The sequence below is a fragment of the Typopeltis vanoorti genome, chromosome 8, assembly GCF_054136105.1.
Source record: "Typopeltis vanoorti isolate ZY-2024b chromosome 8, IOZ_Tvanoo_1.0, whole genome shotgun sequence".
NCBI lineage: Eukaryota > Metazoa > Arthropoda > Arachnida > Uropygi > Thelyphonidae > Typopeltis > Typopeltis vanoorti.
The window spans coordinates 134171511-134190306 of record NC_143556.1 but is presented as its reverse complement, the minus strand read 5'-3'; the positions used below and the strand labels follow the sequence as shown (position 1 = coordinate 134190306).

At 34.9% G+C, this 18796-nt stretch overlaps 1 protein-coding gene across 1 annotated transcript in view; it reads right to left on the bottom strand.

Annotated features, from left to right (window-relative positions):
* Nucleotides 1-18796, bottom strand: part of Ocrl (Oculocerebrorenal syndrome of Lowe) — a 537079-nt gene that overhangs the window by 69444 nt on the left and 448839 nt on the right. The window contains exon 23 of the mRNA XM_090396332.1: nt 6154-6238. Within this exon, the coding sequence (XP_090252458.1) occupies nt 6154-6238 (85 nt within the window). The remainder of the gene's footprint in view (nt 1-6153; nt 6239-18796) is intronic.

The window sequence follows — 18796 nt, the reverse complement described above, 5'->3', positions numbered from 1 at the left end:
GATGCAAGATTTATGAGTCCAAAAAGTGTCCTCTTCATGAAACATTAGTATATTGTATTATTAGTATATTGTATATTTAATTTTAGGAATCCCACAAAGCCAGGAAACAATCAGGGGAGTCTTTAAAAGGAATAAATGTGAAAATATAATATCAGTGATAATGCTATTCTGTGGGTGTGCACTGCACACCCGGAATGTAAACCCCTGATATATATATATATATATATATATATATATACACACACACAATCTTGCCATAAATACTGATATAACTTCTGCCTTCTGCACAGCCAACAGAACTGTGTGAGCCAGGTCCTGTTAGTGGCAGTGTGTACAGCCAACATTCATGCTTTTATAAGTTGAGAGAGAGTTGTCTAGCTATACAGGTTAACATGCAGTGGGAGATTATGAGAACTGCGTAGCTGTAATGGCACTTCTTAAAGTTGGAATGCAGCAACCTGTTATTTTTAACATGCAAAATATGCTCAGGATCAGTAGGTTCTTTGTATATTGGATTATTAACCATTATAACAATACAGAAGACGTATCTGACTCCCTAAAGAACAGGTTGGCCATGCTTCGTTAGGAAACAACAATTTGTGACTGTAAAGGTACACCTCCACCGTAATCCTGTGAAAATGCAGAAAATTATGTCATGAGAATGTTTTGCAGAGAATGATGTCGTATACTAACCAATAACCTGAGGATGAAAGTATATCAAAGACACTTCTCCAGTGGCATGCAAACAACAGACACAGAGATATTCTTTTCACAGATAAGAAGACTTCACTGAAGAGTCACGTAACAGCCAAAATGATTGTGTATATGCCCCAGATGGTCGCACAGCATGTGCAATAGCACCCAGGAGTCAGAGTTATCACCCCATGTCAGTGATATTTTGATGGGGGGGTTATGTATCAGGGGGGTATCCAAGTTGCATTTCTGTGAGAAAGAGATCAAAACCTCTCGAAAGTGTATCAAGACACTCTGTTGGAAACTGTGGTGGGACCACCTGAACAAAATCTTATTTCATGGTTTGCAGCAGACTTTCCAACAGGACTCAGTGACTGCACACAAGGCAGGAGCTGAGTATGAATCTGTTGGACTTCAAATTGTGGTGAGAGAGAGAGAGAGTAGCCTACAAGAAACAACACTCCAGCATCACCAGCCTGAAGGTGGATTTGTAGTGCGCTGTGGCAGCCTTTCCGTTGGATGCTGTGTGTGTGCCTCTATCAATATGTGGCATCGCAAACTTTGGGCATGGGTGAAAGCAAAAGGGAGAGACATTTGAAACATTCAGTGCTGCTATATGTACACTGTATATGTGGTTTGTATGTGCTGAAAGCTGTAAATTATTTACTGATAGATTAAAGGTTTATGCATTGTTCAAGTTGTAAGAGTATTTATGGCTAGATTAGGTATTTATATATATACAATATACATATATAGGCATTAGTGAGACATGATTAACAGAAAAAGTCATTGTCACACAGGTTGAAATGTAAAAGGATATTGTATTTATGGAAATGACTTCTATTGGGATTTATTGATCAGGTATTTTTTTAGAACAACTATGTTATACCAACTAGTTTCACCAACTGAGGCTGTTGGCATCTTCAGGGTATAACTGATATAAGGCACTTAAAGCTAAAAACTGTTACAGACTATAAATCAAGCGATTCCAATTATATTTGACAAAACAGAACGCATACAATACAAAGAAGGAAGCAATCTGAATTTATGTTAACAGGTTCACTGCCACGCTCCTCGCACATAGTTTGTTACCGCAGGCCAAGCACTTTCCCTTCTTCAAGGTCAGTACGAGTCGCTATACGAGTATATTCGTAGTTGGCTTGTGAGGCTCATAGTTCACTGCCATGTTTCTCAGTCATAGTTTGGTACTGCATGACAAGCAATTTCACTTCTTCAAGGTCAATATGAGTCGACATATGAGTATATTCGTAGTTGGCTTGTAAGGCTCATAGTTTGCTGCCACGCTCCTCGGGCATAGTTTGTTACTGCACGCCAAGCACTTTCACTTCTTCAAGGTCAGTACAAGTCGACATACGAGTATATTCATAGTTGGCTTGTGAGGCTCATATACCAACTATCAGTATACTTGTAGTTGGCAGCGAACATGTTAATATTGAGAGAAAATTACCTAAAACAGCATGTGATGGAAGGCACTCAATGTTTGGGAGTAATGAATCTGGTAACAGTATTACTTCCATGCTTCCATGGAGTCCGAAAAACTCATCGTAGGAAGGAAGAACGCTTGCAAACCACAATAACTATCATACCTTCAAGACAATGAATGCTGGAGCACTCACAACCCACTTTGGCAATGCATTCCACTCGTTATTATTATTATGTGACAGCTCCAAGGAGTCCAAAGACTCATCGAGAGAGGGCACCTTCTCTACAACTCTCCATCTCCACCACTCAAATCCACCAACTACAGCGAACTGCATCCTCTACACCAATGCTATCTACTTCCCACCAGCATCACTAGTATTTCCACAGACAATCACAAACATCCATACCCACAGCAAGATTCGAACCTGCAGCCTTTTGGCTGGAAAGCGGATACACTAACCACTTGGCCAACCAGGTCAGCAAGTAATCACCCAACAAACAAGAAATCTCCTTTTCACTTCCTTACTCACATGACTTTTGCAAAGTTTCTCTTGTTCTTGTATCATCCATTATCCTGTGTAATAATTTCCCTGTATCTATTTGATAGACCCCTCTCACCAACTTATGTCTTAATGATATCATCCTCCTCCTATTTGCCAAGTCTGAAGATTACATTCCCTCAATCTGTTTTCATAACTCTAGTCTTGAGAAAGTCTTAGTTATTTGTATCTGCACTTTCTTCAATGTTTCCTTATACCCAATATAGTCAGGTGACTATATCTGGGTAGAGAATCCAAATGAGGCTTAATTTGGATGGATAATAGCATCAGAATATTTGTCTGCATCTGCTAACCTCTAAAATGTTAAAAAATGCAGCAGCTATTCCATACATTTCACAGTTCAAACTCTCAGAATAAGTTTTGTTTCTCTTTCATCATTCCCTCTAATGTTGTTCTTAGAAAAGCCTACCCCTCACAGATCTTCAAATTCAATGTTTACAACTTCCTTCTTTCTTCTTAAACTCTGTGCAATGCAATCTTTCATGTTTTTTTTAAATATTTTTTTAATATCGGGCCTATTCATTCATTAAAGGCTACAAGACCTACAGCATATCAGTGCTGTGTGTGAACAAACCTCTGTTGCATGAACTGCTTGATACCTCCTTTTTTCCTACTAATCTCTCTCTCTCTCTGTGTCATCAGCCACTTCTTTAATCATAGTTTCATCCTCTACATCAAAGATTCCCATACTTTTTTGCTATCAGACCTCCCTTTAGTGTAATATCTTAAGGTACACACTTCCCCTAAAAATCCAAACATTAAAATTGTACATAATCCTCACTGTACTTTTTTTTCTTTGACATTTTGTTGATTATTTGGGGCAAAATATATATATGTATATTTTATATAATTAACTCAGTACACAAATGAGGAGTGGGACCTTTCCAAATGAAAGATGAGTGATGATTAAAAGCAACAGTATCACGTGCAAAACAGGGAAGAGAATGGAGACTGAGTCTGAGTGAGGACCACGTGGACCAATCACAGGCCATGGCACACTCATTGGCTGAATGAGTAGGTGTACGACTTTGACAAGCTGGACATAAGCAAAAGAAATGTTTGTGGCTCCTCCATCACCATGCTACCCACTTGAAACTAGTATTTTGGGAAAGGTGGATTTGTTGTAACAACTTACAACTCAAAGGTTCTTCACACATCTCCTGGACTTTGTCCCGTACCCTACAGTTTGGGGAACCCGCTCTGCATCCTTCTGAGCCGAGCCCTAGGAATTTTGATGCCACATAAAATAGCAATTTTTCCGCCCCTTCCCCTAAAAACTCTTTTAATGATGTCTTAAAAGCCACGATGTTAAGCTAGGCTTCAACATGTCTGATCATAAATTCTAAATAGTAGCATTAACTAATGAAAATTCATAAGTTAATGAAAAATTATCATAAACTATATTTTTTACATAGAGAGAGAGAGAGAGAATTAACCCTTTAACAGTGGAATTTTGTTCTGAAAATGTGCATCTGCATGGGTAATTAAAATCAAGCGAAGATGAGTATCTCGTCAAATGCAGAGTAACTGCACTTACTGTAAACTTGACTTAAATTATAAGAAACTGGCAATTATTAAAAGTTAGTTTATTTGAAAAATCAATAATTTTATTCCTCCACAATTCATTAATATCACAAATACTATCAACACAACTTAAAAAATATTGTTTTTATAATGTATTATTATTAACTTACATGTAAATAACGCTCATCACGTCATGTAGAATGAGGAACTGCTAAATCACAAATACATAACTATGGTAAATATAATTTTTTTAGATTTTAAAACAGGTGTCATGTCTTAACACGACATAATTAATTTTGGGATCAGAAATAGGCTCATCTTTTGCTTCATAATCATGTTGCGTTTTCTGCCAATGCACTCTAGTATGTACTTACAAATGTTTGTTTCAAAATAGGATCAGATTCAACTTTTTCAGCCAATGTTGTAGTATCTACAAGAAAATTTTGAAATGATTCATTATCTCTGATATTCTCAAGACTTTATAGAACATTTCTTAAAGTAGATATGGCATAGACAATTTCATTTATATGCTTTGCAATAATTTACTAGCAACATTAATTTCATTTAAAACATAGTGCCATATAACCAAACAACATAAAAATTTTAAATACAAAGTCCCGCTTTGTTTCCGAATATCGCTATGTATATAAACATACTGGAAATGTTAAAATTATTTTAAAAGCAAAATTCTAATAACTGTATCAAAAAAGTATTATTAACAATCACTGTACAACTATATTTATGTATTTTGATTCGACTTCTTGAATTGGTTTACACTTAACCAATTATCTCATTATGATCATTTGGTCTCATGGGTTAAATGAGATTAACCCTCAGGTCAATGTCAACTTAGGGCCAACAATGGAATCGGAAGTAAATGCAAGATAGGTGTTCTGCTACTGTCACATCATCTGATATTAACACTGACAGAGCGATATTAAACGTAACATAACACTACATTACTTTAAATGATGATGATTTTTACAAAATATGCAGTACAATGAAATTTTATTAAGTAAAAATTTAACTAACAACATCTTGAAGTCTGGTTTCAACAGAGAAGGAATAAATGACTTTTTTTATGATTTATTTTTCGCATAGTTCAGGTCAATTTTTCCGCCCCTCCTCCCCAAAAAAAAACTTGTCGCCCCGTGCAAATGCACATGTTGCACCGTCGGTAGAGCCAACCCTGTCCTTCATGTGTACTAACTCTTGTCTAAGTTCTTCAAAAGTGCATACACCATCCTATTCTTGCCCTTCCTTTGTTCATCTTTCTCACTCTGCCTGTCTCTCTTTCCAATCATCCCATTTCGTCACTGCACTTCTGATGCCTCTTAATACCCATATTCTTTTCATTTTTTTATTCTCACAGTCTAAAATTCTCTTACATTTCTGAATACATATGTCACAATTTTCATAGCAGTTATCCTGTCAAAAAGTCCAGCATGAAGCTAATATTCAAACTTGCATGTTTTGTTAAGACTTTGTTAGAGGTTCCATTTTGAACACCTTAAGTTAGCAAATATGTTAACATATAAAAAGTACAAAAAACTATACCTGGACCTAAATAAATATCTTAATTCACAAGAAATATAAAATAACTCAAAAGAAAAAAAAAATATTAAACCTTGTATTTAACATTACCGTTCATAACCATTTTCATTCTGGTACACATGCAGTTAAAGACACTGTCTCGGCATCTGAACCAATCATCTTATCTAAAGTGAATTAGAATTTGTCTAACCAAAAAAAAAAACTGAGAAACAACTATTCTTGAGTTAAGAGTACAAAAATTCACTGGTGACAGTGTACCATTGTGTAAAATTTAAAAAAAAAAAAAAGCTCAGTTACATAAATGATTAAATAATTATTAAATGGAATAAATAATAATAATAATAATAATAATAATAATAATAATAATAATAAAGGATACGTTCAAGCTCTGGGCACCCACTGTCTAATTTTTCTCTGATTTGCTGAACTTCTGCATGTAGGCCATGTTGTTCAAACAGGTCTTCCTATTGGAATAAAAATTATATAAATTATGGATATAAAGAGATAAGCAAAACTATTATGTAATGGAGCACCTTAGATCAGAATATGCCTTTTGACTGCATCTCTATTTTTAATTAAAAATAAAAATAAAAATTTAATGAAGTGATCATACCTTTGCTGTACTTTTGGCAATAATGATCGTTGAAATTTGAAGTGGAGATTGCAGATAGTGATGAACAAGTATGATATTAGTGATAGGTAAAATAATACAATAGAGCTCCATTGGATTTTAAAATTTAAAATTGAGATATGATTTTAAAATCTAAAACTCAGATATTTACAGGGTGAAGTAAAGCATGAACAATAAGTTCAGAGACAATATAATGCACCTATAAATTATGGACTTACTGTGGAAGGGAAGGAAAACATGCAATGTTCTCTAAATTTTCTTTGGGAAAAATCTACATACACATTGCATAAAAATCATTTCAAGTTAAAACTTAAGGCCAAATATAAACTAAAAGGTAGTTTTCTGAACTTGGTATCCATCACATTATCCCTAAATCTTTGGTGAGAATAATTTCATAGTTTATACTTAATATTTAGTGAATGTGAATAAAAAAGTTCTTACATAAACACAGCAAACAAAAAAATAAAAAAACAAATAAAAGTTTGCAGAGTATAAAGCAAGTTTTGATTATAGAAATAACTTATACTTGCCGGCCAGGTTGGTCGAGTGGGTAGCGTATCCGCTCTCCAACCAAAAGGCTGTGGGTTCGAATCCCACCGTGGCATGGATGTTTGTGATTGTCTGTGAAAGTACTATTGGTGGAAGTTGGCTTTGGTATTAGATGATGAAAGTTGGTGGAGTAGTGAGATAAAGAGTTGTAGAATAGATGTCCTCCCTCGATGAGTCTTTGGACTCCCTGGAGGTGTGATATAATAATAATACTTGCCAAGAAATTATAAAATTATATTCTTCTTTAATCCTTCACTCAAGCAAACAAAGTTTGTGTGAAGTCACACACACACACATGCATGCACGGGGAGAGAGAGAGAGACTGTTGACTTCACATTAATTGCCTTAGTATCACATAATGGGGGGTGGGAGTCTCTTTTCAAACATGTATGCACCAATCCCTCGATTAATGCGCTCTTTAAAACAGGCGCATTAATCGAAAATGCACTAATCGAATAAAATAACCTATGGGAAAAAGTATAATTTGTTCCTCAAAATGTTTTTTTGACCCTCAATTTTTTTATAAAAGAATTAGGGTATGTCTCAGGGCCTAGTTAAAGGAAAACCATGAAGCTGAAAGACAATAAAACATATTCAGAATATAAATTTATTATTCTGCTTCTTAACAAAAAAGAATTGAGCTAATGCAGTTTGGCAGGCATTCTGTTTCTTTTTTTCATACAACTGACAGTATGGCCCTATTGCCTCTTTTGCAAATTTTACTGGTTCTCTCTTCATCAGGTTCAGTCTATAAGCATTGCTGCTTAAAAACTTCGATTGTACGAAAAATATTTTCAAATCGTTTCTGTGAAACCTCTTTGAGCTTGTCAGTGATTAAATTTTCTTAACATTCTTCAGGATCTTCCTGCTGTGCATCTAAATTTAGCAGGTCAGAATCACTCAACTTCTCAGAATGAGATTTAATTAACTTAGATTCATTTGAAAAGCCTCTAAAATCATTTGCACAATGTGAGAATGTGCTTCCAAATGGCTTGCATATTGCTAGCAGTAATTTCATTCGACTTTGCGACTTTATAATAAGGCTGAGATTTCTCTGATTTGGCTATAAATGTCTTGGAAGGCATTTACTTCCAAAAAAAGGCCGGTTTCATCGACATTAAATATGTGTTGATCACAACAGTCCCCTTCTTACACAATTTTCTTCAAAATCTCTGGATATCTCCTTATCTGTTACTTGCAGCTTTGCCTGTAATTAGAACATTATGTGGGCTATTTCTCTTTTTGAAACACTCAAATCACCCAGCACTAATGTGGAATTCTTCTTCTCCATCATTGATAGTCCTTTATTTCCAGGTTACAAAGAGACTTTTGATTTAATAAGGCTAGAGTTTAGTGGGATCTGTTTTTGGTTACAATCTTCGATCCATGTAAAAAGAAGTCTCTCTAATACAATCATTATAATATTTTAATTTTCAGTGCATGTATGATGAACTTGAAGCAGCCTTACCTTTCTCTTTGTATTCAGCAGTTGATTCACCCATTTTTGTGTTTTTGTCCTATCTTTGTTCTGGACTCGCCTTGTTCATTTTTCTTTATTATTTCAAAATTTTCACTAATTCTTTTACTCATGATTAAAGGTTAGGAAAATAATTTAAATCGAAAAAAAAAAAAAAAAAAAACGCACTAATCGGGGTGCGCACATTAATTGAAGGATTGCTGTATTGCTATGCATTATTTCCTCTATCCCAACTGGTTTGCCCTTTATTGAGGTATCATCTTCTAGGAGCCAGACTCAGAACGATACCAAGAGTTTTGATTAATTTAGTGCATACTTCCTAGGCTTAAATATTCACTAAACTGCTTAGGTATCACAAGTATTAAACAGAGAAAGCTAAGAAAGAGTTACCTGGAACTCTTTCATTTGCTAGTCTTTCATACTGGAAGATCTTGCACAGACACAATACTTATAATGAAACAACTAACAAAAAAATCAATAGATATAGCACTCCTGGTTTTCTGTGTCTTATACATTTTTATAGAAAACAAACATTCAACAGTAAAGATGTTTTAAATAGAATATTGAAAAGAACAATAAAAGTACTTATCAAAGATATTTATGTAGATAATAAATGCAAAATAATTATTACCATAATGAAACAAATTGACGTTAGAAATGGTAACAGACAGAAAATATAATTTACAAAGTAAAGTATTTCATTTCCAATAAATCTGTTAAAAATATAATGTGGTAATATCAGCAGAAAAAAACGAACACACTTATGATCATTAAGAAGATGAATCAGGTGCAAGTTAGAAATAAACAGAAAAATAATGGAGCAAGTGATGAATTTTAAATGCACAGGAATTCAGATTAGCTCAGAATGAATATCAAAAAATTAAACAAAAGAGTACTTACTTAAGACAAACAAGATTTCTGGATGTTTCTGAACAGAAATTACTGAAAGAATCGAAACCTTTAGTTAGTCAACCTTCCCTTTCCCCCCTAAAAAATCTTTTAATGATGTCTTAAAAGCCATGATGTTAAGCTAGGCTTCAACATGTCTGATCATAAATTCTAAATAGTAGCATTAGCTAATGAGAATTCATAAGTTAATGAAAAATGATCATAAACCATATTTTTTACAGAAAGAGAGAGAGACAACGCTTTAACAGTGAAATTTTGTTCTGAAAATGTGCATCTGCATGGGTAATTAAAATCAACAGACAAGTATACTCGTCAAACACAAAGTAAATGCACCTGCTGTAAATTTTAATTAAATTATAACAAAGTGGCAATTGTTAAAACTTAGTTTATTTGAAAAACCAGTCATTTTATTGCTTCAAAATTCATTAATATCACAAATACTATCAACACAACCTAAAAAGATTGTTTCTTTAATGTATTATCATTAACTTACATGTAACTAACACTCATCACATCATGTAGAACGATGCTAAATCACAAATACGTAACTATGGTAAATATAATTTTTACGTTAGATTTTAAAACACATGTCATGTCTTAACATGACATATTTCACATTTTCACTGTTAAAAATATAAACCTACTGTTTAAAAGAAAACTTTTCTTGATTTCATATTTGCGAAATCACAAATAAGGCCAGTGTAGTCTAATTTCTGACCGATTTCATGTTCAAATGAAATCATGGCAAGACCTTCCAATCGAGTTTCAACCATTGAAGAACGTAAATAAGTTTTAATAAGCTTTAGTTTTGAAAGACTACGCTCACCGCTTGCAACTGTTACTGCTAATGACAGAAATATTCTTAGGGCTACTGCAACATTAGGAGCAAATGTTATTTTCAACTATATAATGTAGAACTTCAATTGGCGGCATATTTTCAGGTACTAAGTGGGAAACGTTCGCTGGCCTGGTTGGTCGAGTGGATAGCATATCCACTCTCCAGTCAAAAGACTGTGGGTTCGAATCCTGCCATGGGCATGGATGTTTGTGATTTTCTGTGGAAATGGTAACCAAATGGTGGAGACGGAGGTGTAGAGCAGGTGCCCTCCCTCGATAAGTCCTTGGACTCCCTGGAGGTGTCAAATAATAATAATAATAATAACTACTCTCAATTCATCAAATAGCTCAATGGCATCAATGTTACTATTTTCTTGATGCATTAGAATACTTTCTAGATTTTTACATTTGTTTAAAAGCTCATTTGTCACTTCAGATTTCAATTTAGGGATATTATATAAAAATCAAAAATGTGAACTGTGGTATTCCAATTGCTCACATCTTTCATGGATAGAGCTAATTGCCACATCAATAATAAAAAAGAAAAAAACTTTATTTTAAATTTAGTTCTGGGATGAGAAATAGGCTCATCTTTTGCTTCATAATCATGTTGTTTTTTTCTGCCGAAGCACTCGAGTAAGTATTTACAAATGTTTGTTTCAAATTAGGATCAGATTCAACTTTTTCAGCCAATGTTGTAGTATCTACAAGAAAAATTTGAAATAATTCATCATTTCTGATATTCTCAAGACTTTTTAGAACATTTCTTAAAGTAGATATGGCAGTAGATAATTCCCTTTTTGATAGCTTTATCTAATTTAGCAATTAATTCAACAAGCTTCAAAAAATTGCTGTTACTATGAACATACAATTTATCAGATATTCCCCAAAACGGCATATTTTTCAGCTAAAAACTGACAATGGCAATTATTCGTTCTATTATGCTCCTCCAGTGCCAAGCTTCTGCATTTCACAATTTTTGTTGCATTGAATCAATCATCTGTTCTAATTTAAGCCTGGTCGACAACTCAATCCACTTCTTATGGGACTCCAAGTGGTTTTTAGATTTTTTGTGTTCATTAAGATACAGATATGAATGCCCTCAATTGTTATATCCATCAGCAGAGTGAAATTTAATTACTGGAAAACAACTTACAACAGAAACAAAATACAGAATCTTTTTCTTTAGAATACACTAACCACGACCGATTAATATGTTCTCCATTGCTTAGTTCCTTAATGTAATAATTTAATGAAAATTTCTGACCATTATGGATCAATGTTCATTTCAAGTTCATCACTTAATTTTTTTGAAGAGGAAAATGTTAAATCAGTTTCATATTCGCTACTCTCATTGTTACTAATGTTGACATTACTGGGATCACAATTAGAAGTACCTGCCATGAGTTGAGAATTTTTGGTTTCAGTCCTTTCGCTTATTTCTCTTGTACTACATTAGCTGTTTCAGTTTTTAGATATTTATGCAAAGACCCACTTTGTTTCTGAATATTACATTCTGTTTCCGATTTTCGTTTGCAATGTTCTGTGCCTGATAGTTTTTTCTTTTATCAGACATGTTGGAATGTTAAAATTATTTTAAAAGCTAAATCCTAATAATTGTATTAAAAGAAGTATTATTAGCAATCACTGAACAACTGTATTTTGATTCTGTTTCTTTAATTGGTTTACTCTTAACCAATTATCTCATTATGATTGTTGGGTCTCATTGGTTAAATGAGCATTACCCTCATGTCAAAATCAACTCACAGCCAACAATGGAATCGGAAATAAATGCAAGATAGAAGGTGTTCTGCTATTGTCACATCATCTGATATTAACACTGACATTGCGATATTAAATGCACCATAATACTGTATTATTTTAAATTATTACGATTTTTAAAAAATGTTCAGTACAATGAAGTTTTATGATGTAAAAATTTAACTAACAACATCCTGAAATCTGGTTTCAGCAGAGAAGGAATAAATGACTTTTTTATGATTTATTTTTCGTATAGTTTAGGCCAATTTTGCCACCTCCCAAAACTCTTCGCCCCATGCAAATGCATGTGTTGCACTGTTGGTAGAGCTGACTCTGGTTAACCACTACAGAAATGATAACTTCTGATAAAATTAGAAAATTAAAAAAGATCAGAAATAAAGAAATATACACTGTGCCTTTCAACCAATAATTGAATGGATAACAAAAAACAAAAAGAAATGACAAAAGTTTGTTAACAGAATACAAAAAGACAGAATAATCATATGAACAGGAAAAAAAAAAAAAAAACTTAACTAACTTTGCTGGCCTAGTTGGTTAAGTGATTAGCATGCCTGTTCTCCAACTAACAGGCTGTGGGTTTAAATTCTACTAGGGACATATATGTTTGTGGGAAATTAATTTCAACATCCAGTGTGAGATCACCATCCTGCTTATTGGAAGACTAAAGTGGCTCAAATAAAGTTTCACGTTTAGTTTCTAGAGTAAGGTTTCTTACAAAGTAAAAAAAAATGAATAAAAAAAAAAATCTTTAGCCCATCATCCATGGTATTAATTTACTGTAGATTTACAACTTACATCATCATTAAATTCCATCAAGTCACACTCATGTTTGCAGAAACCACATAACCTGCTGTAATCATGTTTTTTTTTTTTGCTAATTAAATTTGAATGCTTATTTGAAAATGAATAATAACACAATAATTATCACAAATAATGAAGAAGGTAATATGACATTTTATTTTTGATTAATATTAATATTTGGCTCTTTTTAGTAAGATGTTACATGCCAGCAAAGGTTGGTCGATTGGTAGAGCCTCTGCTACTAATGGCTCTCATGCAAAAAGTTAAGCAAGTTTGAGCGCGGTTAGTAGTTGGAAGGGAAAAACAAATACTGCTATCAAAATTTAGTTCAACTAAATAGTTTTACCAACAATCAAAGCTAAAATTGATGATTGATGATTGTTAGAAACCTGAAGTTTAGGGGACATATTGCAAAGGTGGTGAAGGTAACACAGAGGATTGCTGCAATTATGAGAAGGACACTGACCTGCAGAGATAAGAGGGTTATCATTCCGTTGTATAAGTCTCTGATCAGACCACACTTGGATTATTGTTCTCAGATTTGATCCCCAGGATTTGAAGGGGATAAATTAACTGTGGAAAAGATACAAAGACGGATCACAAAGATGGTCTCAGGACTGTACAAGGATAGTTATGAGAATCGGCTGAGGGAATGTGGACTGCAGACTTTGGCAGATAGAAGAAGGAGAGGTGATATGATTGAGACTTTTAAACTGTTGAGAGGTGGTTACAGGGTTGACACTGGGGAGTCTTTCACTTGGTTCACAGCGGGAAGGAGTGATGACAAGAGGCCATCCCTGGAAGTTACGAAAGGAAACTGTGAGCAAGAGGGTGAGGAGTGGTTTCTTTGCATGGAGGGTGGTTGAGCCGTGGAATGCATTGCCTGATAGAGTGGTGAGGGCGAGAACGGTCAATGAGTTTAAGGAGTGGTATGATAGACTTTGTGTTTCTTAGGGGTACCTCCCCTTGATGAGTCTTGACAGACTTTATGTTCTTAGGAAGGACCTCCCACGATGAGTCTTTTGACTCCATGGAGGCCTGAATAATAATAATAATAATAAAAATTCACTTTTTTCTTTTGCTGTTTAGTACTTCATAGGTCTTCCTCTTGCTTTTATTACAGCTTGGCATTGGTGGGGCATTGACAAAATCAATTTCCTGATGGATGCAACTATCAATTGATAGTTCCATACCCTTATGATGACTTCTTAGAGCTCCTGAGGTGTCTCCATTTGGTACCACAAACTCCCAATGGGGTTAATATCTGAACTATTTCCTGGCCATGGTAGTCGCTGAAATGAGTATTCATTGAGCCACTTATTAACTTACAACAAAAATTATTATCATCATCAAATTCCTGACATGTACCCTCAACAGGTGTACAGAATATGATAGTACTACATGAAAAACTTACATTACCACTAACTATCTACAATTTTCCTCCAAATCAATCTGTTACCTGTCAAGACTCCACCATTACCAGATCTTATATTTCTGTCTTCAAAGGCACTTTTTACTGTATCAATCCACCTATATCTTGGTCTTCCTCTGGGTCTTTTTCCCGTCAACCTGGCAGAGAACACTTATTTTGCTAATCTTTCCTCTCCCGTTCTGTAAGTGACCATACCACCTGAGATTAGCTCTGCTAACACATTCCTGGATGCTAACAATGTCAAGTTCTTTCCTAATATCCTTGTTTTTAATATGATATTGCCATTGATGCCATCTGTTCATGCCGCTAATCTTTCTCAGGACTCTCATATCTGTGGTCTCTAGTCTTTGGTTGACTGTTTTACTTCTGATTTAGCGCTCAGATCCATAAGTTAAAACTGGTTTTTGAACACTATCTTCTATACAGCTAATGTAGTGTTTTGACTAATTTCTCTCTTATTCCATATAAATTTATTCAGTTGACTTCCTACCATACCAGCTTTGTTGATTCTGTTGTCTATTTCCATGTTTAATTTACCATCTTCACTAAAAATCATGCCTAAGTAGCTGAAATGTTTTACTTGTTCTATAGGTTCCCTATTCACAATGCAGTTGATATTTTCAATGCTTCTGCCTATTTTCATTGGCTTTGTCTTGCTATTGCTGATTTTCATACCATATCTATTACAACAGTTATTCAATTTAGTCAGGGAATCTTACAGACTTATACTGGATTTATTTAGAAGTATAATATCATCCACATAAAGTAAAGAGCTGAGATTAACATTTCCAATTTTGATATCAGGTTTAATACCACTTTCCTTCATAATGTGATCCATATAGATAACGTATAACAGATGGGATAATGTACATCCTTCTCTGACAGCCGATTTAACATTAAATCATCTTCCTGTACTTCCTTCAAATTCTAATTGATGACTTACAACTCAAATAAAAACTAAGTATTGCTTGATATAATGCCTCGTTGACACCATGCAACTGTAGTGTTTTGAATGGCTTCTCTCTTGGTACCTTATCATATGCCTTTTCCAGATCTACAAAACTTAAATACAGATCTTTGTTATATTCCCATGATTTCTCAACTATTTGTCGTAAAGTGAAAATCTGAACCTGACAGCCTCTATCTGACCTGAATCCAACTTGTTCTTCACCAAGCTTGCCTTCTGCAATCGTTCTCAACTTTCTCAAGTATACTTGCATAAATCTCACGAGGAACACAGAGTATTACCTCTGTAATTCTCTCTACTCAATCATCTGGAATCTGTCCCTCTGTCCAAGTCTTCTAAGCAATGCAGTGCAGCTACTGTAAGACTTTCATACCTCCATACGTGAGCATTTCTGGTTGAATATCATCTACTCCAGGTGTCTTTTCACATTTCAGGTTTTTGATGGCTTTTTCTACTTCAAGTATGGATATGTATTCGTGATTGTATGTCTGGTCAGTGTTTTTTTACCACAGTGCTATCACTGCTTGTTTCATTTAGCAATTTTTTGAAGTAATTACTTCATAATTCAAGGATATCTTTTTCTCCAGTTTTCATGTCGCCTTTATCATCTCTAATTCCTTTTACAGCACTCTTTCCTCCATTTCTGAGCTTTTTTAACAACCTCCAGAATATCTTGCCAACTTCTTGATATATTCTTGCCAAAGTCTTCCCATGACTTTTGTTTAGCTAGATTTACAGTGCTTAGCTTTCTTACATTTGTCTCTTTATTCTCAAAGAGCACAAGCTGACTTATTTGCCAGGAACTTTTGATATGCTTTCTTCTTTTCTTTCAGTTAAATGCCTCTTTAACTTCCTGTATCCACCATGGGGGTTCTGATTTTTCTATCCTTGCAGACAACCTCACCACATGAATCTCTGGTTGAATCAATCAGTGTTTGTTTCAGGGTTTGAAAATGAATCTCCAAGGTTTGGTTCCTGTTCTCAAACTCTTTCATTTTTTCTTCAATCATGTTTGTGTATTTTAGTCTACAGTCCACATCTGAGAGCTGCTCAACTTTTATTCGCTTTAAAACTTTCTTATGTGTTCTTCTTTTCTAAATTCGATTTTATTCTGCTCAAGATTAAATGGTGATTACTTCCAATTTCAAATCCTCTGTACACTCTAGTGTCCTGTACCAGGGAGAAAACATCACTATCAACAATAACATAGTTAATGAGACTTTTCTTATTCCTTGCCTCTTCTCTCCATGTGAATTTGTGCACATTTTTATGTTGGAATATTGTGTTAGTAATAACCAGTTCATGTCCTGAGCAGAAATCCCACAGGTATTTGCCATTATTATTAGCTTTGCTCTTTTCTCCACATTTTCCCAAAATATTTCTGTATCTGACAATCATTTCCTTCTCTGCTATTTAGATCTCCAACAAGGACCACCAACTTTTCCTTTTTCATTTTGTCAGTTGCTTTCTCTAAAGCCTGAAAAAATTCCTCCACTTCTACCTTAGTAGAACCTTCTGTGGGACTATAGGCAGAAATAAGTCTCATTGTCCAGTTCCCCATTCTGATATTTGCCCACATCACTCTACTTGGGACTGCCTGCCATTCAAGAAGATTAGCCTCATATTTAGTGGGGAATACTATAGCTACTCCTTCTTTTCCTTGTCATTACCTGAATATAACATTTTGTATTTATTGCTCAGAAAGATCTCACCAGTTTTTCTTTTTTGTTTCAGTCACCCATATTATGTCAATCTGGTGCTTATCTAATTCCTCAGCTAGCTCCATTTCTTTGCCATTTCAGTTTCTTATTTTGATAGTACTGAACTTGAACTCTGGTGATGTTGAGTTAGGGTGTGTTTTAGGATTTGTTCCAGTAGCTGACTTTTTGCTGTTCGCCTGTTCCCTGGCAAAAACAATGAGAAGTGTTGTTTAACTGGGCGACACCCCAGCTGGCATGAAATTCTGTAATGTTGTACCATCATTTTATATCGTGGTTTAAGCCAATAAGAGTACAATTTGGTCAGCTAAATCCCAAACTGTCAGCCCATCCTTGTTCATTCAGTATCCAGGTAGATACCTAACAGGGTATCTACTTGGACTCTGAATGAACTGGATGATGAGAACTGGACATTAGCTCAAGAAGCCCTGGTCAATTCTCTGACCAACAAAAATTAAAGCTTTTTTGAGTACAAACTCAATTCGCATGCTCCATTTTAGGGTTATAATAGCATTACTTACACTTTTTTCCCTATGACAAGGGGCTGAGTCTTCCTGAAAGATGAATTTCATCATAAGAGTAAAGTGGTCTCTAATAGTAGGCAGCAACTCTTCTAAAATTTTCTGGTATACTTTTGTATTCACTGAACCTTCTGTGAAATGCAAGCAGCCAACACCATGACATGACATGCAGCTCCAGATCATCTGATTGGTTGAGAATTTGACTGTTAACATTACCAGACAGTCAGGGTTTAATTTTCCCCAGATCGTCTTCAAACTATCTCTCTGCCATCGGTGCCCTGTAGGTTTAACTTTTCTCGTCAGAAAAAATTACTCCTTTCCAGTGATCAGAGGTCCATTTGGCATGCTCTTTGCTCCAATTTAACCAAGCTAATCTCTTTTTTTTTTTTTTTTTAACAAGAACTTCTTTTTAGGACACCAGGCTATCAGTCCATGTGGAATGAGTCTTCTCCTGACAGTTACAGGGCTTGCCACAACTCCCGTTTGTTCTTCCCAGTCCTGTTTCTGTTCTCTGAATGACACAGAGATTTCTGATACAGAGCTCTAGAACTCAATGTTGGCAGGGTACAGAGTAGATTTCTTCCTGTTCCCTTCTTCTTTTCAGCAGATCCAGTTTCCTTCACTTTCGACAGCAGCTGTACCACAGTAGATTGACTACAGGACACCCTTTTCATTATTTAAGTTAAGAGATATTACATCCCATTTTGTTTCTTATCCGAATAAGAAACTCAAAGAGTTTCGTGCTGAATATAGAAACTATATAAAGTTCGGCGATTCCAAGCGTAAGCAAATACCTGAATAGTACAGCACCTGATCCATTTGGTAGTGCAAACTGAGGCAACTCATAGTAAGGGTGGAGCTGATAGTTAGGACACCTTCTTGGCAATTCTCATAGAAGGGATAGTTGCCTCAGTTTGCACTACCAAATGGGTCAGGTGCTGAACTATTCAGGTATTTGCTTATGCTTGGAATTGCCGAACTTTATATAGTTTCTATATTCAGCATGAAACTCTTTGAGTTTCTTATTCAGCTAAGAAACAATATGGGATGTAATATCCCTTAACTTAAATAAGTTGTTCGTGTCACCGAATTGAAGCCTTTGGCTCTTTATATAATTAGTAATTTATTACAACACCTTCTTGGCAATTCTCATAGAGGGGATTGTAAGTTCTGTTCACTACAAACTTGGTATTAACTAGATCTACCTACTCACTGATGAGACCTCAATAAAGGTTGAAACCGGTCTGGGTAGTCACCTTCTCTCATTATGTAAAACAGTAATACAGCTCCTAGGAGCTAACTTCACATTATGGGTAAATCCCTTAACTTAAATAAGTTGTTCGTGTCACCGAATTGAAGCCTTTGGCTCTTCATATAATTAGTAATTTATTACGACAC